Below are 27013 nucleotides of genomic sequence, written 5' to 3' on the forward strand. Positions count from 1 at the left end.
GCCCTGTAGACTTCCCCAGCATGGACGCTTACTTCATCAAGCCAAAACGGACAGTCTCTAGAGAAAGTGTGCCACCAAGACCAAGTCTTCTGTAGAGTAATGTCGTTACAGGAGTGGCATCCATCACCTGTGCTGTATTTATTGTTTACAAGCAAGTCACAGGTCCCAAATGTACTCAAGGGGAGGGGATCCAACAAAGGCATGAAACCCAGGAGGCAGTGGGAATCATGAAGCCACCTTACAATCTATCACACAAGCATATCTTTGCTGCTTCTGAGTTTTTAAATTAAAAATGACCATAAAAAAAATAAAAATAAAAATGACCATGAATATAATCCTTAAAAACATTGTAATGTACAACACTAAATAAGAAGTAAAATCTAAACCCAGAATACATCTGATGTCAAAGATCATGACCTTCTCACTTCCCCAGTCATATCCAGTTTAAACTGGATTTCCAACATCTCTGAGTCAATCCCTAGAATGAAGAGTAAGAGCAAAAGCCTGGAAGACAAGCGGTTTCTAGCTGCGTTCGGGCTGTAGGAATATGGTTAATTTTTGGCCCTCAGTCCCAGTAACAATTAAAGGAGGTTAATTTTACCATTTATATTACTTTAACTGTTATTCTGGGGACCAAAAGAGACACTGATTACTCAGGAAATATTTTGTTCCGGGAATCACTGTCACCAACACAGTTATATAACACGAGTGAGGGTGCTGAGAGAGGGGAGGAGATGGAAACACTCGAGTAAGTTGTATTTCACTGTTCCCTCACCAACCACCATAGGGTTTGACCACCAAAACCAAAGAAAACTTCACTAACTTCATAGGAGGAAAATATGCATTTGATTTTTGCCTTAAGTTGTATGCACTGGTTCATTACTGATTTGAACTTTTTTATCATCTGTATTTAATTTTTTTTCCTTCTATGATCGTCCATGCTCTTTATACATTTGCTTTATTCAGACGTTCACTGATTTGAATCAAGATATTAAACGTTCTCTGTCCTATACACCCAAATATTCCCATCGCCTCTCAGGTCATTTCACCTCTTTTTGTTTACAGTGCGGGGCGGTGGGGTTGGGTGTGAGGTAGCGAGAGGGCAGACGTACAGTTGCTTTCCATCCCAGGAGTCAACCCCATGGCTCACTGCCGAGGATAACAGCGAATAATACAAGGTTCATTTTATAACTGTGATTGGTGTTCACTTCGGGAAACCCATCTTCGCAAACTTTGGTCCGCCGCGATCGCTAAGTTGATCAGAAGTCCGGCGGCTCCCAGGAGGCTGGGGCTGCCCGGGCCCAGCGCGCCCGCGGCCGCCGCCCCTGGGGCGCGCGCCCGTGCCCGGCCCCCGCCTGCACCGCCGCGCCGCTCCGCTCCGGAGCCGGGCTGCGGTCACCGAGCGCCCGGGCGCGGATGCGGGCGCCGGCCCGGGGTTGGCCAGGAGAGCGCGAGCCGGGCGCCGGGGGCTTCGCGCCGGCTGCTAGGGCTCGGCGCGCTCGGCTGGGAAACTTCTCCGGGCTCGAGGCCGGAGCTCAGCGCGAGGCCGGAGAAGGCCAGGTAAGGAGGCAGCCGGGGCGCCTCGGCCGCCGCTCTCCCGCCGCCGTCTGCACCCTCACACCTCGCAATGCTGGGGCCGCTCGCCGGGCGAGGCCTCTGTGCTGGCCCCGCCCCCGGGTGGGGGCCGCTCGCCGCAGACCCCCGGCAGCGCCCGTGCTTCGCCGCCGGTGCTACTGCGCGCGCCGAGCCGCCGCAGGGCTCCAGACCCGCTCGAGCCAGCGGCGAGCCCCGGGTCCGCGCGGCGCCGCTCGAGCTTGGCGGGCGTGGGGTGATCGCTGCTGCGGGTCGGCGCGCGGGCCCTGGGCGCTCGGGTCGTCAGCGCATAGAGTTGAATCTTCCTCCCACCTCTGCTGTTGGTCCCACTCTTGCCCCGGGCACCTTGGAGTCCCCCCAAAAGGCCGGATTTTCGAGGGAGAAAAGCTGCTTCTGGGGGCCCTGATATCTTTAGGTTGGCCTTGGGGAAGTCGGGCAGCGGCGGGAAGTTTCCTTCTGCAAAGGGTCTGACTAGGGTCAGGGTTTCACGCTGAGTTTCACGAGAGAGCGACCTCATCCAAGGTCACGCTGACCTGTTTACTCTATTTGGGGAATGCCCCTGAAAAAAAAGGGAAGGAAGGAAAGAAAAAGACGTTTGAAAACCACTAAATTACCTCCTCACCAAGGTCGGTTACAGAGGTATGATACATTTTGAGGGTCTGTATTTTAAGAAAAGATTAAAGGCACAGAATCAAATACAGTAAAAGGACTATGGCCCCCCCAAAATTGTTTTAGTCGGGAGATATTTTGCAAAAAGTGAAAAAGTTCTATATGTAAATAAATGGAAAAGTAGAATTAGAAACCCACTTTTCTACGTAACCGAATTTGATTTTCTAAACTTCTAGAATGTGACAGCCTTCCTTCCTGACTTTTTACTCCAACTTTTGTGGTTAGGTATTTTCAATTTGCAAGCTTGCACATTGCAATTGAGTTTTATGGCAGCCTTAAAAAAAGTATTGCTCTCTGTTCATACTAAAGTTTGGTAGCTATTTTCTTTTCTGTTATTTTTAATACCAAGGACTGCTGCATGAACATATCCCTGGTGTGACAGTACAGGAACTTGGCATTGTTCTTTGTGGCAAGAGAAAACCAAACAAGAACTACCTGAAACAAAACATAAACAAAACGAAAATTGGATCTCCTTCCACATTTGCAAAATGAAGAGGTCTGGCTGATCCCAGATGATCTTTAAGGCTCTTTCCTTCTCTGGGAGACTGGGTTTGTCTTTTGAAGAGTTTGGGATACAAATATTACGTGAAATCTAGAGTAAGATGTTATCTGTCCTAAAATTTTATACATATAAACTGGGAGACATTTGATAGTTGAGTTTCTTTAATCTCATCAGTCTCTCAAAATAGCTGAATCATTGTGCATCCTGGGTTTCTAAATGGTGATATTCTATGTTATTAAATAAAAATGTGTCATGGGAAGCCCAAATCCCATGCTTCTTATCACAAGACTGACTAATAGGGTTGACGCACTGGAGCATTCACGTCTGCTTATTTTGAAACAGTCCCCAGGAAAGATCAAGAATGGTTATGAAGCATTTGCTGTAGTATGTGAGCATAACAACACATAGCGACATGACAGGCAAGAAGTTTTGAAACAGCTTTGGAAAATATCCAGGATAAATTTGCAAGCCTGCAAATTGCGATTGAAATCTTTTTTTGTAATTATGGGTGTTGGTCAGCTGGGATTATGAGCTATAGAGAATAAGTAAGAATTTACCAGAGTATATTGAGTCATTAATGAGATTTTTTTTTTAAAGGAAAGGGGAAAATATTTCTCTCTTTTATCTAAGTAGTTAGACGAAAATGTCTTAAAGTGAAATTTACAACCGGTTATTTTATCAATTAAATAAATAACCCAAAGTTGCTAACTTAAAGTTCCTATAACAATGCTGGATCCTCCTCCAGCCCAGAGAATTCAGGGATGAATTCATACAGACCCAAAGTGAGATCTTCTCATTTTGTGCTTTTCAGCAGAATAACCTCTAGTGACTGTCACACACACACTCTGAAATTGGTGGGATTTATGGTCTAGAAAATGGTCTATAGCAGCTGAGCCTACAGAATAACTTTCATCTCTCTGAGCCTCATTTTCCATTCTGAACAATGCTGATAATACTATTTGGGTTGCAGAGTTGTTGTGACTCCTAAGTGGGTCAGCATAGGGAAGACCCAGTGTCTGGCACATCATAAGAGCACAGCTCATCTTAGTTCTCCCTGTCTTCCTTAGTAGGTGTTTGTTTATTGACTGAACAAACTGTAGGTTGAACAGTAGGTCACAATTTTTTGCTTTTGATTTCAGAAACTCCATGTGGCAAAATCTTGACAATTGTTGAATCTTGGTAATGGGTATTTGGGATTTATTATATATTATTTTCTCAGTTTTGGAATATGCTTAAAATTATTCATCAGAACAGAAATTTAAGAGTGAATCTGAAAAAAAACCTGCCTTATAAGATATATTTCTAATCTAGCATTTCATTTTTAATTGGAATTTTTTAAATTATTCTATATGGACAGGAAAGAAAAATACAATTATATAGAGTGAATGGATGGGTGGGGAATGATACTGGAGAGCAATCCATGGTGATCTTCAATTTTTCGTGAAAATTTTTTTTATTTTAAAAGGATCCAAAAATATCACAATGTTGATATTTGTTAATTATGGTTGTTGGATTCATGGATTTTTATTCTCTGAAATTTTTGTATTTAAAAATTCTCAAATTAATATAAAACCACCTTTTGGTTTTGTAAGATTATTATAAAGGAAGCAGGGACTTCTCTGGTGGTGCAGTGGTTAAGAATCCACCTGCCAGTGCAGGGGACATGGGTCTGATCCCTGGTCCAGGAAGATCCCACATGCTACAGAGCAACTAAGCCCATGCACCACAACTACTGAGCCTGCACTCTAGAGCCCACAAGCCACAACTACTGAAGCCCTGTGCCCTAGAGCCTGCGTGCCACAACTACTGAAGCCCGTGCACTCTATGGACCACGTGCCACAACTACTGAAGCCCGCACACCTAGAGCCCGTGCTCTGCAACGAGAGAAGCCACCGCAATGAGAAGCCCATGCACTGCAAGGAAGAGAGGCCCTGCTGCTCGCCACAACTAGAGAAAGCCCTCATGCAGCAATGAAGACCCAACGCAGCCAAATAAATAAATAAATAATAAAGCAAGCAAATAATACAGATATGTGCAAAGAAAAAAGTAGTGTCCCACCATACAAGGATAACCACCCTTAAGATTAAGTGAAGATCATTCCATACGTCTTTCTTTGCATTTATACAACTAGAAGGATACAGACACATTACTGTGTAATGTGGTACTCCAATGACACATATAATGTTTGGGGGTTTATTTGTCTCTTTGCTTTTGGTCTTTGATGGAAGTTCTAAAAAACAAGTTTGTTTGCATTTTGATCTTCAAGACCTTAGACTGTCTTTTAAAATGTAGCATTTATTTTAAAATTCAATATGCAACAACTGACTTTAAATGAGTTTTAAGTAGCTTAAGTTTTTTGCATATAAGATATATTTTTAGATTATTTTAGATATCATAATTTGAAGCTGGGTTTTAATTATGTCAACATTTGAATTTCACTAAAATGCAAGCCTCATGAGGGCAGGGATCTATTGAATTACTGCATATGTTAATTAGTAATATTTTCCTGGCCATTTGAAAGTTGATGATGCAGTCAATTATGCTATAATGCTTGTTTTGAAAACCAGCGTCATTCCAATGCAATTGAAATATTAGGAAACAATTTGAGCATAACACAAATTCTGCACTTGCTTATATATGATTTACTCAGCCAGAAACACCAGGTGAACACAGTAAACTGCAAGCAGCTAACGGAGCCCTGTAGGAATACACAAAATGCAAACACACAGAGACCTCAACGTCTACCAGCTACCTTGGTTCACCATGTGGTATCCTGCAAGATTGTGTTTTGCTATTCTGCAGTTAGGAATTTTTCTACATAAAAACACACTCAGGGGCCTCCCTGGTGGCGCAGTGGTTGAGAGTCCGCCTGCCGATGCAGGGGATACGGGTTCGTGCCCCGGTCTGGGAGGATCCCATATGCCGCGGAGCGGCTGGGCCCGTGAGCCATGGCCGCTGGGCCTGCGCGTCCGGAGCCTGTGCTCCGCAACGGGAGAGGCCACAACAGTGAGAGGCCCGCATACCGCAAAAAGAAAAAAAAAAAAAAAAAAAAAAAAAAAACACACTCATTCAACATCCCAAGGATGTTTAAGCACCTTGATTCAAAAAAGGCAAATAGTGCATGCAAAAGGAAAGCTTCAGTATTGAAGAGAAGCTTGAGATAATCAAATATTTTGAAAGAATCAAGAGAATATGTAGTATTTCCTGAGCAGCAGGAATAAGGGAATAATCCACATTGCAGATCATCACAGGAAATGCACAAAAAAAGAAACATCTATGGCTGGAATAAGCTCAAGTACTACAAAGTCAATAACAACGAGGCTGAAAGAAGTCAAAGAAATGGAAAGATTATTGAGTACATGGATGGAGGACCAGTGAACAATCTTTCTCACAGTCAGAGAGAAAGCTCCTGTCTATATACGAACACTTGAAATGGTCATTCCCTGCAGAAGTGCCCCTGTTAGCACCAGTAGTGGCTGGTTTGGTGGTTTCAAACATCGTTGACCCTGGTGTGTGATCCACTTGCTCATTAAGCCCCAAAAAATGACAAAGGAAAGATTATAGCCAATTCGCTAGCACACGTGAACTTAATAGGTGTGTTTTCCAGGAAGGAAAATGAGAACCTGAGTAAATAAACATAGAAAAAGTGAGTTCATTTGCTGCATATAGGAAACTTGGAGGAGAGGTAAGTAAAGGTGTCTACCTTGGACTCATATCAAGAAAAGACGGTTAGTGCATCCATGAGTCCAGCTTCTCTTGCATCTTTCCTCAGGAATCTTAGGTGAACTTACTGCTTGACATGATAGCAGGTGATCGAAAGTGAATGGCTTCCTGCTTGTGCCTTTAACCATTTCCAGGACATGAAGAACTCAGAAGAGCTTGAAGCAGAGTACGGGGGTTGTTCGTTTAAAGCAATCAAATGATGAGCTTGAGAAGGAGAGGTTTACTGCTGTGTCTTCAAATTCAGAATTATAGGGCACTGCGTGATTCAACACAGGACTCAACCTATCCTTCTGTTGCTCCAAAAATTGTAATTTCTTTTTTTTCTCTTTTTTTGTCTGTATTGGGTCTTCGTTGCTGTGTGAGGGCTTTCTCTAGTTGTGGCGTGCAGGCTCAGTAGTTGTGGTGCATGGGCTTAGTTGCTCTGCGGCATGTGGGATCTTCCCAGACCAGGGATTGAACCCGTGTCCCCTGCATTGGCAGGCGGATTCTTAACCACTGTTGCACCAGGGAAGTGCCTGTAATTTCTTTTTTTCCTTCTAGTTTTATTGAGATATAATTGACATACAGCACTATATAATTTTAAGATGTGCAGCATAATGATCTGACTTACATATATCATGAAATGATGACCACAATAAGTTTAGTGTGGGCTTCCCTGGTGGCACAGTGGTTGAGAGTCCGCCTGCCGATGCAGGGGACACAGGTTCGTGCCCCGGTCCAGGAAGATCCCACATGCCGCGGAGCGGCTGGGCCCGTGAGCCATGGCCGCTGGGCCTGCGCGTCTGGAGCCTGTGCTCTGCAACGGGAGAAGCCACAACAGTGAGAGGCCCACGTACCACAAAAAAAAAAAAAAAAAAAAAAAAAAGGCATACTCCAGCCTAGAAGCCTAGTGGTACATGAAGAGACTTAGGTATTATGTGCAAACAAAGGCTGATGTGGACCTTCTGGAATCCAAAAGGCCACAATCCAATCTCCAGCATAAAATTTATAAGATTGTCTGTCTGAGATTTCCAGTGTATACCATGAGGTATCATCAGAAGATGAAATGATAAAACAAGACCATGTAATATAATTGCTTAGAAAAGTGGAATTCTCCTAAGGGAAAAGGAAAAAGTAGTGCCTTCCTTGGTAGGATAAAGAGGCCAAGAGCTGTAGTGGGGTTGGCCATCTTTTTAGGCAGAAACTAGATGGTGACACATCTATGCCTTGGATAACATCTGACTGTAGTATATGAATATTGTAGCCAATATCATTTACATTTATACCAACTCTTTGCTCTTAATCTTAGATAATTCTTCCATATTTATACATCTATATGCTATACATATGCACTGTTTGCACAGCATCATGTCAAGTCTTTTCATTTCCTCTCTTATTGCTTGAGAAGCTCCAGGCCAGCACTGTCCAAGAGAAATATAACGCAAGCCACATATGTAATTTAAATTTTTCTAGTAGCAACATTAAAAAATAAGAGGAATTAGGTGAAATTAGCTTTAATAACATGTTTTATTTAACCCAGTATTTCCAAAACATTATCATTTCAACATGTAACCAATATAAAAATTATTCACGACTTATTCCTTATCTTTGTACTAAGTCTTCACAATCCATTGTGCACAGCACATCTTACTTCAGACTAGCCATATTTCAGGGCCTCAACAGCCACATGTGGCTCATGGCTCCTGCAATAGCCAGCACACCCCTAGAATTCTAAGGCCTCTGATCATGGGCATTTAACTTCAACTCTCATTTCTCTTTGTACTCACTTTCTAGATAATCTTGCCAGCTCCAGTCCTTATTCAGGATTGTGCTGTGTTATTACAAGACAACTGTTACATACCCCTCCATCCTGCCCCTTATCTTCTGTTGTGAACTCTGTTGCTAGACCAAGTGCATCAGGTTAAACATGACTCAAAATGAGTCCCCCTTTCCTCTGATTTCTTTCCGAGCTTCGGGAAAGAAAGGGATGAAAGGAAGATGAAAGCATCTTCATCCTTTTTCTGTTCCTGTGTCTCAGTAGAGACACATCTTCCTTTCATTTCTTCCTCATGGTCTAATATATGCTTTCCTTTCTTTTTAGTCCAACACCTAAGCCATTGATTCAGGTATTGATCATATCTCACTTGGACTTCCTGGCTTATTAACCTGCTTGTTCCAAAACTGTATTCTACACACTGCTTTTCTCCCTGACCACTGTTATCATTGCTATATATATATATATATATATATACACACACACACACACACACATACACACACATATACATACATATATAATGACCAATTAATAAAGCCAATATTTAAAAAATGCACACACTATCTACATTCATTTCTTTAAAAAAATACTTAAATATATACCCCAACTGAGAGAATAAGCAAATTATGACGCTTTAAAAAGGAAAATATATATAATGGGCAATATAATATATAGTGAAAGCCATGTAGACCGATAATAAAGGCCATAAAAACTCAGAACCTAGAAGGTGCACTTCAGCCACCATGTTAAGGAAAGGCTTCTGCAGAATATCCACAAACCTTGAGCCCCCTTGGAGATGAGTGGTGAGGAAGAAAAATGCCTCCTGACCTGGGCAAAGCGTAGAAATGAAGACACACAGGAGAAAATGTGCCTTTCCAGCCCTTTAAAAATAAGCATTAGGGCTTCCCTGGTGGCTCAGTGGTTAAAAATCTGCCTGCCAATGCAGGGGACACGGGTTCAAGCCCTGGTCTGGGAAGATCCCACATGCCGCAGAGCAACTAAGCCCGTGAGCCACAACTACTAAGCCTGCGCTCTAGAGCCCGTGCTTCGCAACAAAAGAAGCCACTGCAATGAGAAGCCTGTGCACCGCAATGAAGAGTGGCCCTCGCTCACCGCAACTAGAGAAAGCCTGTGCGCAGCAACAAAGACCCAACGCAGCCATAAATAAAATAAAATTTAAAAAAATACTAATAAGGATTAAAATCCAGACCCTTTACTCTACAGAATGTTCTGGTGTCTCTCAACCCTATCCCCCTAAAAGTTTGTAACCCTGGTTGCACAACAAAATCACTGGGAAATTTCTGAAAAAATTCCAGTGGCTGGGCCCTACCACAGTCCTTAAATAATTAAACAATCTCTAGAGTTGGGCCCCAGTCATAAACCTGGTGTTAAGATCTGCAGTCATAATTCAGTTCTGCCCCTCAGCTCTACATTTTGACCTATGCTAGGAATAATGTTCTATTTCATATCATGGAGAGTTGTGTTATTTTAGAGCTAAAAGGAACCGTACATTATTTGTCCAACTCTTTCACTTTATCAGTGAGGGAACAGGTCTGGGAAGCTTAAAATCACACGCTGTTTAGGGGCACAGCTAAGACTAGGACCCTTCTCTTACGTAGTAATGCCAACTGGACAGACTAGATAGCAGAATGGTGCACTGACACCAGCACTACCGCCGTGGACAGACAACTAGGGATCAGGGAACATTACATGGAGTAATCAGCATGGGAGGACAGCGAGTGGTCAGCCAGGAATGGACACAGCTGAGGCTCTGCAAGCAAGGATAAGTCAGAGATCCCTCAGGAACAAGATAAAATAATGGCTCTCAAACTTTAGTATGCATAAGAATGAACTGGGAGCCTATCAGAAATGCATCTATCTGGGTCCCTTCCTGGCTCAGTAGTTCTGGGGTGGGGCCAGGGAAGGAGCATTTTAACAAGCCACCGAGGTGATTCTTTTTTTTTTTTTTTTAAGATTATAAAGTTTTTTTATTTTTTTATTTTTTTAACGTTTTTATTGGAGTATAATTGCTTTACAATGGTGTGTTAGTTTCTGCTTTGTAACAAAGTGAATCAGCTATATGTATACATATATCCCCATATCTCTTCCCTCTTGCGTCTCCCTCCCACCCTCCCTATCCCACCCCTCTAGGTGGTCACAAAGCACCGAGCTCATCTCCCTGTGCTATGCAGCTGCTTCCCACTAGATGTCTATTTTACATTTGGTAGTGTATATATGTCCATGCCACTCTCTCACTTCGTCCCAGCTTACCCTTCCCCTTCCCCATATCCTCAAGTCCATTCTCTACTGGGTCTGCATCTTTATTCCTGTCCTGCCCCTAGGTTCTTCATGACCTTTTATTTTTTTTTAGATTCCATATATATGTGTTAGCATACGGTATTTGGTTTTCTCTTTCTGACTTACTTCACTCTAGGTCCATCCACCTCACTACAAATAACTCAATTTCGTTTCTTTTTATGGCTGAGTAATATTCCATTGCATATATGTGCCACATCTTCTTTATCCATTCATCTGTCGATGGACACTTAGGTAGCTTCCATGTCCTGGCTATTGTAAATAAAGCTGCAATGAACATTGTGGTACATGACTCTTTTTGAATTATGGTTTTCTCAGGGTATATGCCCAGTAGTGGGATTGCTGGGTCATATGGTAGTTCTATTTTTAGTTTTTTAAGGAACCTCCATACTGTTCTCCATAGTGGTTGTGTCAATTTACATTCCCACCAACAGTGTATGAGGGTTCCCTTTTCTCCACACCCTCTCCAGCATTTATTGTTTGTAGATTTTTTGATGATGGCCATTCTGACCAGTGTGAGATGATATTGCATTGTAGTTTTGATTTGCATTTCTCTAATAATTAATGATGTTGAGCATTCTTTCATGTGTTTGTTGGCAATCAGTATATCTTCTTTGAAGAAATGTCTATTTAGGTCTTTTGCACATTTTTGAATTGGGTTGTTTGTTTTTTTGATATTGAGCTGCATGAGCTGCTTGTAAATTTTGGAGATTAATCCTTTGTCAGTTGCTTCATTTGCAAATATTTTCTTCCATTCTTAGTGTTGTCTTCTTGTCTTGTTTATGGTTTCCTTTGACGTGCAAAAGCTTTTAAGTTTCATTAGGTCCCATTTATTTATTTTTGTTTTTATTTCCATTTCTCTAGGAGGTGGGTCAAAAAGGATCTTGCTGTGATTTATGTCATAGAGTGTTCTGCCTGTGTTTTCCTCTAAGAGTTTGATAGTGTCTGGCCTTACATTTAGGTCTTTAATCCATTTTGAGTCTATTTTTGTGTATGGTGTTAGGGAGTGTTCTAATTTCATTCTTTTACATGTAGCTGTCCAGTTTTCCCAGCACCACTTATGGAAGAGGCTGTCTTTTCTCCACTGTATATTCTTGCCTCCTTTATCAAAGATAAGGTGACCATATGTGTGTGGGTTTATCTCTGGGCTTTCTATCCTGTTCCATTGATCTATATTTCTGTTTTTGTGCCAGTACCATACTGTCTTGATTACTGTAGCTTTGTAGTATAGTCTGAAATCCGGGAGCCTGATTCCTCCAGCTCCGTTTTTCTTTCTCAAGATTGCTTTGGCTATTCGGGGTCTTTTGTGTTTCCATACAAATTGTGAAATTTTTTGTTCTAGTTCTGTTAAAAATGCCAGTGGTAGTTTGATAGGGATTGCATTGAATCTGTAGAGTGCTTTGGGTAGTACAGTCATTTTCAAAATGTTGAGTCTTCCAATCCAAGAACATGGTATATCTCTCCACCTACTTGTATCATCTTTGATTTCTTTCATCAGTGCCTTATAATTTTCTGCATACAGGTCCTTTGTCTCCTTAGGTAGGTTTATTCCTAGGTATTTTATTCTTTTTGTTGTAGTGGTAAATGGGAGTGTTTTCTTAATTTCACTTTCAGATTTTTCATTATTACTGCATAGGAATGCAAGAGATTTCTGTGCATTAATTTTGTATCCTGCTACTTTACCAAATTCATTGATTAGCTCTAGTAGTTTTCTGGTAGCATCTTTAGGATTCTCTATGTATAGTATCATGTCGTCTGCAAACAGTGACGGCTTTACTTCTTTTCCAATTTGGATTCCTTTTATTTCTTTTTCTTCTCTGATTGCTGTGGCTAAAACCTCCAAAACTATGTTGAATAATAGTGGTGAGAGTGGGCAACCTTGTCTTTTTCCTGATCTTAGTGGAAATGGTTTCAGTTTTTCACCATTGAGGATGATGTTGGCTGTGGCCAGGTGATTCTGATGGAAGTGATCTGAACACACCTGCTGGGAAGCACTAAACACCAATCTAAGGAACAGGATTGTTGTTGGCTTCCAGAGACTGGCTTCTTGGCCACTGGAAAGTGAAGACTTAAGGATGGGTTGGTTCTGGGTCTATACCTGCCAGCAGTAGGCGGCCAGGACACAAGATAGGGAAGAATGATAGAGATCACTCCTGCAGAAATGAGTAAATTTAGAATTACAGTATAAGGATGGTTCGTCTTCAACTGTAATCCTCTGAGGGAAAGAAAACTTCTGAAAACTGTATTCTCCAAATGGCTCAGCTCTATAACATACAAGCAACAAATACAGCAATGGCATTTCTATTTAAAAATTTGCTAAGAATTTTTAATGAAGATTTTCTCATCTGAATCTTCCAGCACCCTTTAAAGTGGACAGAATAGGTGATATTACCTCTGCTTTACTGATGAATAAATATGTCTGAGTTCATCTAAGTAGCAGGGAGGAAACTAAAGCCTACATTTTCTAAATCCTGGTACTGTGGAAGCAGAATGATGCAGTTTAAACTGTGAATTTCAGAGTCAGGCAGACCTGGATGGAATCTTAGTTCCAATATGAGCAGTGTGGTAACCTTGAACAGTTTACTTGACTTCTCTGAGTTTTCTCACCTGTGAGATGGAGATAATAGTACTTTCCTCATGGGGCTGTTGTGAAGATTAAATGAGATAATTTTTCAAATATGTCTGGCACATAGTTGCTGAATAAGTGCAGCTCCTTAAAGATAAGCAGAGAAAACTAGCTTTTTTTTTTTTTTTTTTTCAAAACAACATAAATTTATTCTCTCATAGTTCTGGAGGCCAGAAGTCTGAAATCATGGTGTTGGTAGGTGTACTCCTTCCAGAAGCTCTAAGGGTGATTCTGTTACTTGCCTCTTCCATTGTCTGGTGGCTGTCGGCATTCCTTGATTTATGGCTGCATCACTCCAGTCTCTGCCTCTGTGGTCACATTGCTTCCTCCTCTTCTATCTGCATCCTCTGTGTGTCTCTTATAAGAACAATTGCCATTGGATTTGGCCCATCCAAGTAATCTAGGATGGTCTTCTCATCTGGAGATCCTTAACTTAGTTATATCTACAAAGACCTTTTTTCCAAATAAGATTACATTCACAGCTTCCAGCGATTAGGGCATGATCATATATATTGGGGGGCAAAAACTAGCTTTAAGTTCATGATTATTTCCCATATGGAACACACACCAAAGTTGGGATATGATTCCAATTAATGAGTAGAATATTGATGGAATTTTGATCTTCTTCGTTGCCTAGCAACCCAAACTAACACAATACCACATGCTGCCAGAGTTGTTTTAATCAGACCAGGAATTCAGCTGCTCTTAAGGAACTGAATGTTCTAAGAGGACAGAAGCATTCTCCTATGAATTTGGAGTTGTGCCAGACATCTTAAATAAGTGATGTCCCGAGCCCTCAGTCAAGGTCTCCTCCACTTCTGTTCCTTTAGGTGACAGAAGATGTTAGAACATCTGTTGAACTGGATAGAGAGTGGGGATGGAAAAGGCAGAGTGGGCTTGTACCTCTATACCAGTGTGTTCAGTCCACATTCACTGAGTGCCAAGGGTCAGAAGTACAAAAACATTTGTCTTTGCCCCTTAAGAATTCTGGAATCTAGAAGAGGAAGTGAGTCAATGTTGAATAATACTACAGCAGATTACTTCATGAGTGCCTTTCTATGTCTGTGTCCCTGGCAGTATTCTAAGCATTATGGATTGAGCAGTACAAGCAGATATAGCAGGTCTCAAATATCCACTGTTAGGATTATTATTTTACTGGCAAGCTGTCCTGGCAGAATATCCCACTGGTCTCCCAACACATTAAACTAGATTCACAACCTTGAAAGACACATTGCCTGCTGGGGAGGGCATGAAGCTGAGTGGAGGAGGACTTGAACTTCCACCCTGTGACTTACTGCCTCCTTTCCCTGAAGCAAGTTACTTAACCTGTCTGGTGCCCCGCCTTGCTCATCTGTAGGCTGAGCATGATGCCTTAGATACTGCCTCCCTCACAGCAGTAAGTGTGATGCAGCGAGGTAATAAATGTCCACGTTCTGAACCGGTAACTGCCATTTCTGAGCTGATCTTCATCCGTTTGCCACCCAGTTTAGATTACATTTCACTGAGCGTCTTTGTCCCTGCCTTTACGTTTCCTTATTCCCTAGAACTCAGGGTCTTACAATTTAAAGAGCAAACTTGGAAATATTTTGTTTATTTGCCCTTTATTTTGTCTCCGTCATTTGTATCCCCATGTGTTAACTTCTTTTGCAGGGACGACCCACTTTATTGCTTAAGAAATCCATTGTGCTCCTTTGGCATTTCAGCAGTTATTTACCCAAAAACATGACTTAAGGCCCACAGGCCTTTAAAGCAGGCAGCTGGTTGGTGAATCATGTGCAGCATTCATATAGCGCTGCTGGCACATGTCAGATGAACACTCAGGCTCATCACCTGCCCCTGTCAGTTCTTCCTCTTCTAATAGAGTACATCTGTTTTGGTGACTGAATAAAAACACACCAAGCAGAGAAAGGCTGGGTGTGGAGTAATTTAATCAGGGCAAGTCAGCACTCCCTGTTGAGTGAGATGGTGTCAAGGATAGGAAGTCGGCTTGGTAGCAGCTTATTGCAACAGAAGCCGACTGGGAAGGGCCGGAAACACAGTTCCTCATATAATCATAATGGGTCACACTCCAGGAATGTAGGTGGCCCAGTATATCCCCCAAGTCAAGAGTTTAGGGGGACAAGATTCCCATAAGCTCCCCTCTGAATTGCCACAAACATTTTACATGGCCTCTCCCTGTTAGCATCATTTTAACAATTTGTTGAGGATTATAAATTTTTCAGGAAGTTCAAACCCCAGTTCAGAGCTCTCCTGGTAGTGCTTTTTAATATTGGCTTCATGGCTGTGCTTGGCATCCTAAGGAACTGATTAATTTAAAATACCCACGTTTTAAAAGTAAAACAGCAGGGGGACTGACATTTGCAGTCTGCATTTCACAGTTGTCACTACTCATTGTATTTCTAAAAAACGTTTCTTTGTTTTGAATGTGCAGTAATATATAATTTTGTGTTTTGTTTAAAGAGGAGAAATGAAACATATTCAGAATGTCAGTCTGCCTTGAATCTCATCTCTCACAGAGAGACGGGTGGAGTGATCATTAGAGGGATGCAGACTGTGTAAAATGTATTTGAAAGCAGCATAAGTAGAAATAACAATATGGTTGTAAGTTATAGGTCTGTGTTGTTGCTTCTTTTTTTCATGATTCACCTGGTGATATTCTTAATGTCATTACTTTCTGAGAAGAGAATCACTGCCCAAGATGAAAAACCAGGAACTTCAGCAGCAGCAGCTTCTTTATTTTCACTTCTAGTTCTGTTGGTAGTAACACTATTCCTTTTTTCACTTCAGTTAAGTCATTTTCACCTCTGTTTGTGAACTTTTTTTCTATGAGACAAGATCTATGATATCTGATATTTTATTAACAGGTGTTCTGGAAAAATCCGTCTCAAGATAAAAACACTAAATATAGCACACAAGTTCAAGGTTCTTGAATGTTATTTTGATTTCAAAAAAGTCAATCTAATGAATGCTTCACACTGAAACCATTTATTGTTAAGAAACCTGGTGACAAATGATACATACCCTACAGCTCTGTCATCATGGTTAAATCTCTCCTGAGTCAGATCACATATTAGCATTTTTACCATATGGCTGAAAGGGTAGAGAATATATGTGCAGAGGAACACGTCGCTAACATTTTTGACCATCTGGTAAATAAATGTGTAAGTAGCAGGAATTTTAATATTATTTATTTAGTTCTATGGATGCAACCTTTAACCTGAAATAGCCTCTAATACAGTGAAGGAGAACTGAATTTTTATTTCTCAAATAATTTAGATCTAATTAATTAAACATTTTCACAGTCTACTCTGTGCTCTTAAAATCTGACTCCTAATTGTGTGCTTGTTACGTTTATTGATTATTAGGGCTTCTCACCGTGCCTAATTTAAAATCTCTCTCATGGGAGATCTCATGATTGGATCTGGCATGCAGGCTCAAGTCCTGAAGCTCTGCTCTGCCACCAACCACTGTGTGGCCTTGGATAAATTACCTGCCCTCTCTGAGCTTCGAATTCTTCATCTATAAAGAGTGACTAACATATTGTCAAACAGTATCTCTAAAAGGGTGGGCCATGGAAGGCCATGGATTGATGCATCAAAATCATGTGGGGAGCTTGTTCAAAATACCAACACTTAGGCTCCACCCTCAGAGATTCCGACTCAGTATATCCAGAAACAGTCTATGAATCTGCATATTTAGTCACTGTCCCAAGAGATTCTGAGGTATACTGAATTACTCTTAAAGGGACCAGCTGATTATAGCACTTAGCTTTCTTGAAAAATATGTAGTTAGTTAATTGTAACAAATACTAAAATTTCTGCAAATAATTTATGATGATTAATAAGCCTAGCTCTAAAATATGCATTTTTATACCCTAGAAATTTAACACTTTCAGTCTTTGTGCTGAAAACATTTTAACTTCATAGAAAATAGGATGTCAACTTGAATAAGTAATGCTGATGGCTCATTGAATATACTTCTCAAGTCTCCTTGTTTAATTAGAATCCTTTCTGTTTTATTCTTACACAGGAAACCACAAAATATTTGTGGGCTAGATCTAAATCAGGAGCCCAGATGAACTTAAGGATGCTAGCATGGGATTCTTAGTTTTTCAAGATTCATACACACCAAACCCTTAATCACCCCAACTCCAGTGTCCGGGCTTCCTCTGGTTTTGTGAAGACTGAGCAAAACTCTGATGATGGAAAAGCAAAGGACTTAATTACTTGCTTCGATATCATTTAACATCAACTGAGAAGTGAACCAGATGGTAGTACAGCCATGGAAAGAAATTCAAGTTTATGGAAGAACCTAATAGACGAGCACCCAGTCTGCACCAGCTGGAAGCAAGAGGCGGAAGGAGCCATCTATCATCTTGCCAGTATTTTATTTGTAGTAGGTTTCATGGGTGGCAGTGGATTCTTCGGGCTCCTTTACGTCTTCAGTTTGCTGGGGTTGGGTTTTCTCTGTTCTGCTATCTGGGCTTGGGTAGATGTCTGTGCAGCTGACATATTTTCCTGGAATTTTATATTGTTTGTCATCTGCTTTATGCGGTTTGTTCACATCGCCTATCAAGTTCGCAGCATAACCTTTGCGCGAGAATTTCAGCTGTTGTACAGCTCCCTCTTCCAGCCTCTGGGGACCTCTTTGCCCGACTTCAGAACTATTGCTATGAGCTCAGAAGTGGTTACTTTGGAAAAGGAGCACTGTTATGCCATGCAGGGGAAAACCTCCATTGACAAACTCTCCCTGCTTGTTTCAGGAAGGTTTGTACTCTTGACGCTTGCATGTCTTTCCTCTTTATTACTTACTAGCTTGTGTTTCTTTCTGCTGCATTTTCCATCTCAACACAGCATAGTCCTGGGCAGCACTTAGCATGCTGAGGCATGAGAAAGCCCTTGACACATGAGTCATGGACATAGGCATTTAGAGTACAGGGTATTATTTACTTGAAGCAGGTTATAATTTAGAGTCTTAATATTTCTTCATAGAAATCAAATGTATGAATTGGTTTGTCTGGATATGCTACTTGTTTCCAAGCTAATCATGAGAGTCAAGAGGATGATGCCAGCTTAAATTAATAGAATACTTATGTTAGCATGCAAAGTATTTTGAACAGATTCTGATAGGGCATTCTTTTAAATAATAAAGAACACTTAAATTTTATAATGATCATTTTTTTCAGTAAATTCTAGCAATTGCCCACTTGCTAGAAGGGGACGTGCACTATATATAAAATTTGAAAACAGAAGGTTTGGAGGAAGAAATACTAATGTGATTATTCATGTTTTTTAAAAGGTTAAATATTTCGTTTACAGAGGTATTTCCAGTGGTACTTCTTTATGTTCTTCAGTGTTCTCCTACTTAATTTAAAATCTGACTGAGTACCTTGAAACTTTTAATTGAAATATATTATATACACATAAATGGGCACATATCATCAATGTACAGTTTGATGAATTTTCTGATGAATCTTACCCACTGTTCCAGAATCCTAACCATGGGAGGAACAGCAGTACATAAATCTTAAAGGGGATTTTTGTCACTTATTGTAATGTATGAATTTAATATTTTGCCCTTAAAGATTTTAAAAGCCAAAAAAACCATCAGAGATCGGAAATACTGTTCCCTATCCTCGTCCCCAACTTAGTGCTCTCTTTCTCCTTCCCTCATAACTGATGTCCTTTGTGTTTGGGTAGGATCAGAGTGACAGTTGATGGCGAATTTCTGCATTACATTTTCCCCTTCCAGTTCCTGGATTCTCCTGAATGGGACTCACTGAAACCCACAGAGGAAGGCATTTTTCAGGTAAGGAATAACTAGCCACACTGTGAACACTGCCTCTTCTGTTTGTTTAAAAACAGGCAAACAAGCAAACAGAGCAGCAGATGACATAGGAATAATTTATATTTAACTTTGGAATGTACTTAGTATCATGCATGTCTTCCCAGTTCCGCTTGGGTCTTGCTGATTAATGCCACTTTATAGGTCCAGCAACAAGGAGAAGATTGGGTATTACATATGACAGGAAGGAGTCTGATAAATATTCTTACATTTTTCTTTGCTTAACTGAGTATATGGGAATTAAAATACAGTTAATTGATATTTGACTCTAAACTAAACACTGCCACCTGTCACAGTTTAGAAAAACACCAAGAACAAAAAATCTGCCCTTATTACAAAATAAGTGACTTTTAAAATTCAAAATACTGATGAATTTCAGTTGTTTTCTAGCAACAAAATGCTAAACTTACTGTCACTACTCTGCTGCCATATCTGGTAGTTTTGAAAGATAATCCTTTCAGTAGGTTCTGTCGATTACGGTATACTTCCTCTGGTTAATACATGTAACATACCTGTGTGTGTATACATGTGTGTGTCTTTGTAATACAAATTCCTATACATATGCAGAATAGGTTAATTCTATTCGGTACTGCAGAAACTGCATTAGGGTTAAATGCTTACAGTCTTCAGGATTGACTTGGAAATACTTCTCTAACATTAGCCAACTTTATTATGTTTTAATATCAAGTAGCTCTCACATCACTGAAATGCAAAATCTAGATACCCAAACTTAGAAAACAGATAAACTGGAGATGGGCACAACATTGTGATTATTAATGTTATAAATTACATATATAGTAATAAATTTTGTAGTTTTTTTTTTTTTTTTTTTTTTTTTTTTTTTTTTTTTTTTTGCGGTACGCGGGCCTCTCACTGTTGTGGCCTCTCCCGTTGTGGAGCACAGGCTCCGGATGCGCAGGCTCAGCCGTCATGGCTCACGGGCCCAGTCGCTCCGCGGCATGTGGGACCTTCCCGGACCGGGGCACGAACCCGTGTCCCCTGCAACGGCAGGCGGACTCTCAACCACTGCGCCACCAGGGAAGCCCTGGAGTTTCTATTTTAACAATATATTGTGGGTTGGTAGGCTTTTTTAACGTTAAAATCAGCACGAGAAATTCATTTAAAATTTGGGGCCAAAAAAACCCCCACATGGCAGAATGTTTCTTGCTTCCTAATCTCTGATTATGTGTGGTCTTATGTTTGTTTAGGTAACCCTCACAGCAGAAACTGATTGTCGATATGTGTCCTGGAGGAGAAAGAAATTATACTTGCTCTTGGCTCAGCATCGTTACATCTCCCGCCTGTTTTCAGTTTTAATTGGCAGTGACATTGCAGATAAACTCTATGCCTTGAATGACAGGGTATATATAGGAAAAAGATACCATTACGATATTCGGTTACCCAACTTCTATCAAATGTCAAGTCCTGAAATGTCCAGATCAACCCTGACAGAACATTTTCAGAATTCCGGACGACATTGTGATAAATGACAGCAAAGCCTGGAGTTTTATAATGATAAAAGACTCTCTTCATCACTCCCCGAATGAAATAGCAAAATACAGAAAATTGAGCTCACTAATATTTTTATAAATCCAACTCAGAGGCGAGATGCCACTGCCAGCTGTTTCATTCATCTCAACGTGTGCATTGTGAAGAAATTTTACAAGTTGTTTTCTGTATTTCTCATTGGAATATATGGGGGGGCGGTGAGTAACTATGGGCAGTTTGTCCTTTTCTGCATCAGCACTGGGAGAATGCAATTTTGCATTCTCAAATATGTCCTCAGACTTATTCAAATCTGCTGCCTTGCCCTACTGAGTTAGTTAGGTGTTGCTTCTCAAGAAGCAGCCAGTAAGTGCTCTCAGCAGGAGAGTGGGTAGCTACTGTCCACACCCATGTTTCCAGAATTCACTTTTTGCTACAGCCTCTAATGAAAGCAACATGTGTTATTGTGGTGGGCAGCAATTACTTATTTTAAATGTGAAGTTATTTAATATGACTAGAAAGCAGAATAAATGCAAGAGGTAACAGTATGCCAATCTTGAAGACTATTTTATTGCTACAAATAATTCATCAGCTTAATCATTACGGTAATGGGCTTCCCTGGTGGCTCAGTGGTTGCGAGTCCGCCTGCCGATGCAGGGGACACGGGTTCGTGCCCCGGTCCGGGAGCATCCCACATGCCGCGGAGTGGCTGGGCCCGTGAGCCATGGCCACTGAGCCTGCGCGTCCGGAGCCTGTGGTCCGCAACGGGAGAGGCCACAACAGTGAGAGGCCCGCGTACCACAGGAAAAAAAAAAAAAAATTACAGTAATGATTACAGTACATTACAGTAATAGTCCTAATCATCACAATAACGTATTTTAAAAGAGGCATTTCATGAAAAGCAAAGCTGCATACTAATTACTGAGTAAAAAGAATACTTGTGAATAAATAGTAAAAATGTAGCACAGCATCTCAAGTTTCCATGTTCGGCTGAAAGGGCAAGAGGGGGTGGTTTGGCTAGACAGTGAGGGACTCCTACTGAAAGCTCCACCCACCGCAAGCACGCCACCGCAAGCACGGGCACCTGCCTTCCAGCCACTCCTTCAGCTTTGTAAAGAGACAGATCTGATCCCTACCTGGAAAAAACTGGTTTTCTGAAGCTCACGTGCAGGTCATGTTCTTTGGTAGAAAGATATAGCATCCTACATTTAGCAAGTGTGTATTGAGCACCTACTGTGGCTCCAGATGCTGACCTGGGCACTGGGAATATTTCAGGTAACAGAAATCCTATCCTTCATAGAGCTCACGTTCTGGAGGTGAGGGAGACAGATAATAAAATAAATCAGAAACACCTAGAGGTAGAAAGAGAGTACCATGGAGAAAGCTAAATCAGGGAAGGTGGCTAGGAAGGGGCGTTGCAATTTTAATAGTGGTCAAGGAAGGCCCGAGAGAGAAAGGTAATGTTTGAGCAAAGGCCTGAAAGAAGCAAAGGAACGATGCATGCAGCTATTTGGGGAAAGCCATCTGGGCCGAAGGAGAGCAAATGAGGTCTTTAGGCAAAAGCAGGAGCGGCTAGGAGGCCGGCCTGGTTAGAGCAGAATGCGCACATGGGAGAGAGGGCAAAGAGGTAATATGGGGGCCTAATAAGCATGATAAGAACTTTGACTTTTATTCTGACAATGACCAGAAGCCATTGGAGAGTTTTAAATAGAAGAGTGATGTGATCTGCCCTACGTTTTAATAGAATCATGTTGGCTAGTCTGCTGAGAATAGACTAGGGGAGATGGGGACAGGAGTGGACCTGGAAGGGGAGATCAGGGTTCAGTGTGAGATGCTTATTCAACTCTGAAGTAGAGGAAATAGTTGGAGGAGTCTAGAGTTCAAGAGAAAGGTCTGGGCTGGAGATAAAGATTTGGGGGTATTTCACATATAGATGATATTTAAAGCGATGAGACTAGTTGAAATGGTCAAGGGAGTGAATGTAGATTCAAAAGAAAAAATGGTCCGAGGACCTTTCCTTGGGACACTCCCTTGTTAAGAGGACAGGGAGGTGGGAAAGAGTCAGCAGAAGATGCGAGAAAGAGCAGCTAGTGAGGTAGGGAAAAAACCACGAGTGTGCAGTCCTGGAAGCCAAGGGAAGAAAGTGTTTCAAGAAGGGAGCGATGAACTGCTTCAAGTGTAGCCGACAGGTGATAGGAAGTCTGAGAATAAACCATTGGGTTGAGCAGCATGGAGGTCACTGGTGAACTTGACAGGAGAGGTTTTAGTGGAGTGACTGGGGACAAAAACGTGACTGAAGGAGGTTGACGGGAAATGTGAGGCAAGATGCTGGAAGAGCAAGTGTAAGTATGTTTATCAAGTTTTGATGTGAAGGGAAACAGATATGGTTGGTAGCCTGAGCAGGAAGTGGGATCAAGAGAGAGGATGTTTTTGCTGTTTTGTTTTTTTTTTTTCTTAGATAAGAGAAATACCAGCATATTTGTATACTGATGGGAATGATCCAGAAGAGAAGGATGAATTGCTGGAGTGATGACCTTGAGCAGATGAGTCAAGGTCAATAGACAATCATTAGTTAAGGAGAGAAGGCAGAGTATATGGGAGTGTAGTTGCTGGCAAATGAGAGATGTGACGGGAGCTTGTGAAAGTTCTCTCATAATTACTTCTATTTTCTCAGTGGCCTAGGAAGCAAAGTCAGCAAGGAGAATGGGGAAGAAGTAGTGGGGTTATGTAAAGTCCATTACTTTGTATGTTAGCATCTGCCGTAAGTGGGACAGTGTGACAAGGTCTGAATCATTAGTCTGGATGAGCTACTGAGCTATTCAAACCCGGCATGAACTAAACGAATAGTCAGGAGGTTCTTCTGTCTCCCAACCACACATGGCCATCATGGGCAGCACTTACGAGCAGACACAATGGCAGCCTGGTGCCATTGGAGGCCTTCAGGAAGCACCCATGGGCTTGTCAGTGGTTTCACAATGACTCTGGGAAGAATTCATTTCTTTGCATCTGTAAGACTCTGTGGTATGAGATATCAAAACACAGAGTACCCCAAGTAGCAGTCACACCTTAAGTTGCTACCGGCTAACAATACAACAGGGTTTAATTATCAGATAGCTTTCTAGCCATGAAAGTCAACGGAGAACAAAGCCAGACAGAAATGGGATATAGACTTTTGGCTCAAATCATGTGGCAGAGGGAGGAGAAGAATATATATACAAGTTTTCCAGAAATCGAACCATTTTTAGGATGAGGAGGAAGGAGTACAAACATAACAGGATAAAGAGAAGCTAAGAGATGCTGTGAAACCTCTCCATCTTCACACTTTTGTGTAGGCCTGGCACTGTCCCTCGGTATTAACAGATTGGTTATTATCCAACACCTTGGTTGCACCCAGCTTTTCTCACTTAAAAAAATAAAAACCCTGTAGTGACCTCTATGTATCTACTCTGTATGTTTGCTTTGAAATGTCTAGCAAACCACATTTTACTATCTCAAAATACTCTAATCGACCCAGATGGAAAGAAGAAAGCACTGATAATCCTGAAAGAGTACCCCAGAAGTGCAATATCACAGTGCGTTTAAATTTAATCTCTATTTAAAATTGGGCTCAATTTAATCTTACCCTAATTGTTTCCAGCCCTAAATTCCTTTGATTCATCTATCGCAATAAGATGAGGAACCAGTTGTTTCCTTGTGTTAAAAATGCTTTGTGGCTTCATATACAAAATCTGTATATGCAAAACTAAATGGAGCGCCTTGTCCACAGAGTATGAAGAATTTCAAGACCGAGACAGTAGAGCGTTTATGCCAAGCGTGGGGCTCTTGTAAGCCTGGGGCTCTCTGGGACTGTATAGGTCGCAGGCCCACGCAGCTGCTGCTGGCCACGAATGGTCCTTATGACTTGAAGGAATTGGGGTGATTGCTTTGTGATTTTTCTGTCCTAAATTTCGCTGTCAGGAAGAGCTGAGAAGTAGCCTGAGGAGGAAAGGGAGGGGCTTTGTCTTAAAATGAACCCATAAACATTCGCATCCCAGTCACCAAGGCCAGTTTCCAGAAGCTGCAGGCCCCTCTTACACACCTTTATTTCACCTGGATGTTTGGAAGCTTCCTATCCCCTCGGGGCAGGATGTGGAGGGGAGCTAGTCCTTTGAACCTGATCTGACCTTTGTGCAAATATAAAAAGGGACCAGTGTGATTCGCCCTGGACTCTGCACCCTTAGGAGCTCACGGTTTGAGATTCATCTACTGTAAAGGATAGTACGACGCTCTCAGCATTTACAGGTCGAAGAAATGTCTCTTCCCTTCAACAGAGGAGCAGAAGGAAATTCATTTGCTCTCTGCCCATCTGAATAAGCTCTGGATGTCATACTGCTACACTGCACAGAACCAGAAGGACACAATTGATTTGACAGAGCAGTTACAAAGCAAAATCCCTCAACTAAGCTGGCAAGAGCCATAAGAAAAACAGACAGTACTAGGCAGAGAGTATATATTACTATAAGAGCGATATATTATACAACATTATGTACTTGAGTCCCCTGGTTGGACCAAGGGCGTAAATATATATGTGGCATCGGATTGCACTTTCAAACTAGGTTCCATGTTCCATTATGTTGCATACGGTTATAGAAGAAATTAATCTTCAGAAATGGTATTTCCAAATTAATATTATTTTTTAGTAAAAGACTAAAAGAGTTTTTATACAAGTTTGAGAAATCAATGGGCCTAATTCCATTATTTTTCTTCACTCTACTAAAAGTTCACACATACATATATCAATAAAAAATATCAATATCAGTATCATATGGACCTATTATAATACAGGTTTAATTTGATAAAACTATGTATTATTTCAAGATCAAAAATCTTACAGTAATGAAAAGACGTGGCAAGAATGAAAATTAGTTACTTTAGCTCTTAGTCATCTCACTATGAGTATTTCCGTCATTTTCATGCTGGATTGTACATTTGCATACAATATCAGCATGGTTTCCACATAATGAAGTTTTATTATTATGCTAAATTTGACTAGTTTTAAAACCTGCTAGCTATTAAAGATTGACAGGGAATGTTTTTTCCCCCTTAGAACAGATCATCTGTGTCTTGAACTATAATTTTTCCCTTTACTCCCTTTCAATTCAAGCTTTGGTGATCTCAATAAATGTAATTTAATTTTATTTATAGGACTCCAAAAATATTTGTTTCTATGTAATTTTACAGTACGATTTTTAGCTTCACTTGATTTAACACCAGATGTTTTGAGTCATCTAACTTGAGATTACTCTTACTCAATCTAAACTTATCTCCCAAGTTATATAATTACAAAACAATATCTTACATATATTTAATACTTTATAGTTTACAAAGCACGTGTCTACACATGATTTCATCTGCTTGTTCCTTGGAAGAATTCCATTTTATGGATAAAGATTAGAGAGGTTGTAATCAAACTTATAAGCTTTTGCACAGCAAAGGAAATCATAAACAAAACAAAAAGACAACCTACAGAATGGGGAAAAGTATTTTCAAACGATGTGACCAACAGGGGCGTAATTTCCAAAATATACAAACAGCTCACACAACTCAGTAACAAAAAAACAACACAATCAAAAAATGGGCAGAAACAGACATTTCTCCAAAGAAGATATACAGATGGCCAATAAAAGATACATGAAAAGATACTTAACATTGCTAATTATTAGAGAAATGCAAATCAAAACCACAATGAGGTATCACCTCACACTGATCAGAATGGCCATCATCAAAAAGTCTACAAATAATAAATGCTGCAGAGGGTATGGAGAAAAGGGAACCCTCCTACACTGTTGGTGGGAATGTAAATTGGTACAGCCACTACTAAGAACAGTAGGGAGGTTCCTTAAAAAACTAAAAAGAGTTGCCATATGATCCAGTAATCCCACTCCTGGGTATATATCTGGAGAAAACTAATTTGAAAAGATACATGCATCCCAATGTTCACAGCAGCACTATTCACAATAGTCAAGACATGGAAGCAACCTAAATGTCCATCAACAGATGAATGGATAAAGAAAATGTGGTATATACATTTATACAATGGAATATTACTCAGCCATATAAAGAATGACATAGTGCCACTTTTAGCAACATAGACAGACCTAGAGATTATCATACTAAGTGAAGTTAAGTCAGAAAGAAAAATACCACATGGTATCACTTATATGTGTAATCTAAAATATGATACCAATGAACTTATTTATGAAGCAGAAACAGACTCACAGACATAGAAAACAACTTATGGTTACCAAAGGAGAAGGGGGGTAGGGGAGAGATAAATTAGGAGCTTGAGATTAGCAGATACAAACTATTATATATAAATAAATAAACAAGATCCTACTGTATAGCACAGGTAGCTATATTCAATATCCTGTAATAAACCATAATGGAAAAGAATTTTAAAAGTAGGCTAAAAAAGATTAGGGAGGTTGAATCACAGTGAATGGTGACACTCAACTCAAGC

The 27013-nt window shown here is 40.8% G+C and overlaps 2 protein-coding genes across 3 annotated transcripts in view; one reads left to right on the forward strand and one right to left on the reverse strand.

Annotated features, from left to right (window-relative positions):
* Positions 1-27013, reverse strand: part of LOC309810953 (uncharacterized protein) — a 116423-nt gene that overhangs the window by 72095 nt on the left and 17315 nt on the right. The window lies entirely within an intron of this gene.
* POPDC3 (popeye domain cAMP effector 3) lies at positions 1375-21060 on the forward strand. 2 transcript variants are annotated; one of them, XM_082633894.1, is made up of 5 exons: positions 1546-1560; positions 6622-6794; positions 17215-17951; positions 18885-18993; positions 20238-21060. In XM_082633894.1, the coding sequence occupies exons 3-5, from the start codon at positions 17467-17469 to the stop codon at positions 20517-20519; spliced, it is 876 nt and encodes a 291-aa protein (XP_082490020.1). In that variant the 5' UTR covers positions 1546-1560; positions 6622-6794; positions 17215-17466; the 3' UTR covers positions 20520-21060. The 2 variants fall into 2 exon arrangements, with proteins under 2 accessions (XP_082490019.1, XP_082490020.1); XM_082633893.1 differs by lacking the exon at positions 6622-6794 and having other exon boundaries at positions 1375-1560.

The sequence above is a fragment of the Mesoplodon mirus genome, assembly GCF_964341445.2.
Source record: "Mesoplodon mirus genome assembly, chromosome: 10".
Lineage (NCBI taxonomy): Eukaryota > Metazoa > Chordata > Mammalia > Artiodactyla > Ziphiidae > Mesoplodon > Mesoplodon mirus.

What these genes read in the sequence shown, in the direction of transcription:
- POPDC3 (XM_082633893.1), top strand. Translation starts at nt 17,467, where the DNA reads ATGGAAAGAAATTCAAGTTTATGGAAGAACCTAATAGACGAGCACCCA. An exon ending in TCCCTGCTTGTTTCAGGAAG is followed by an intron (nt 17,952 to 18,884) that starts GTTTGTACTCTT and finishes GTGTTTGGGTAG; the next exon opens with GATCAGAGTGACAGTTGATG. An exon ending in CAGAGGAAGGCATTTTTCAG is followed by an intron (nt 18,994 to 20,237) that starts GTAAGGAATAAC and finishes ATGTTTGTTTAG; the next exon opens with GTAACCCTCACAGCAGAAAC.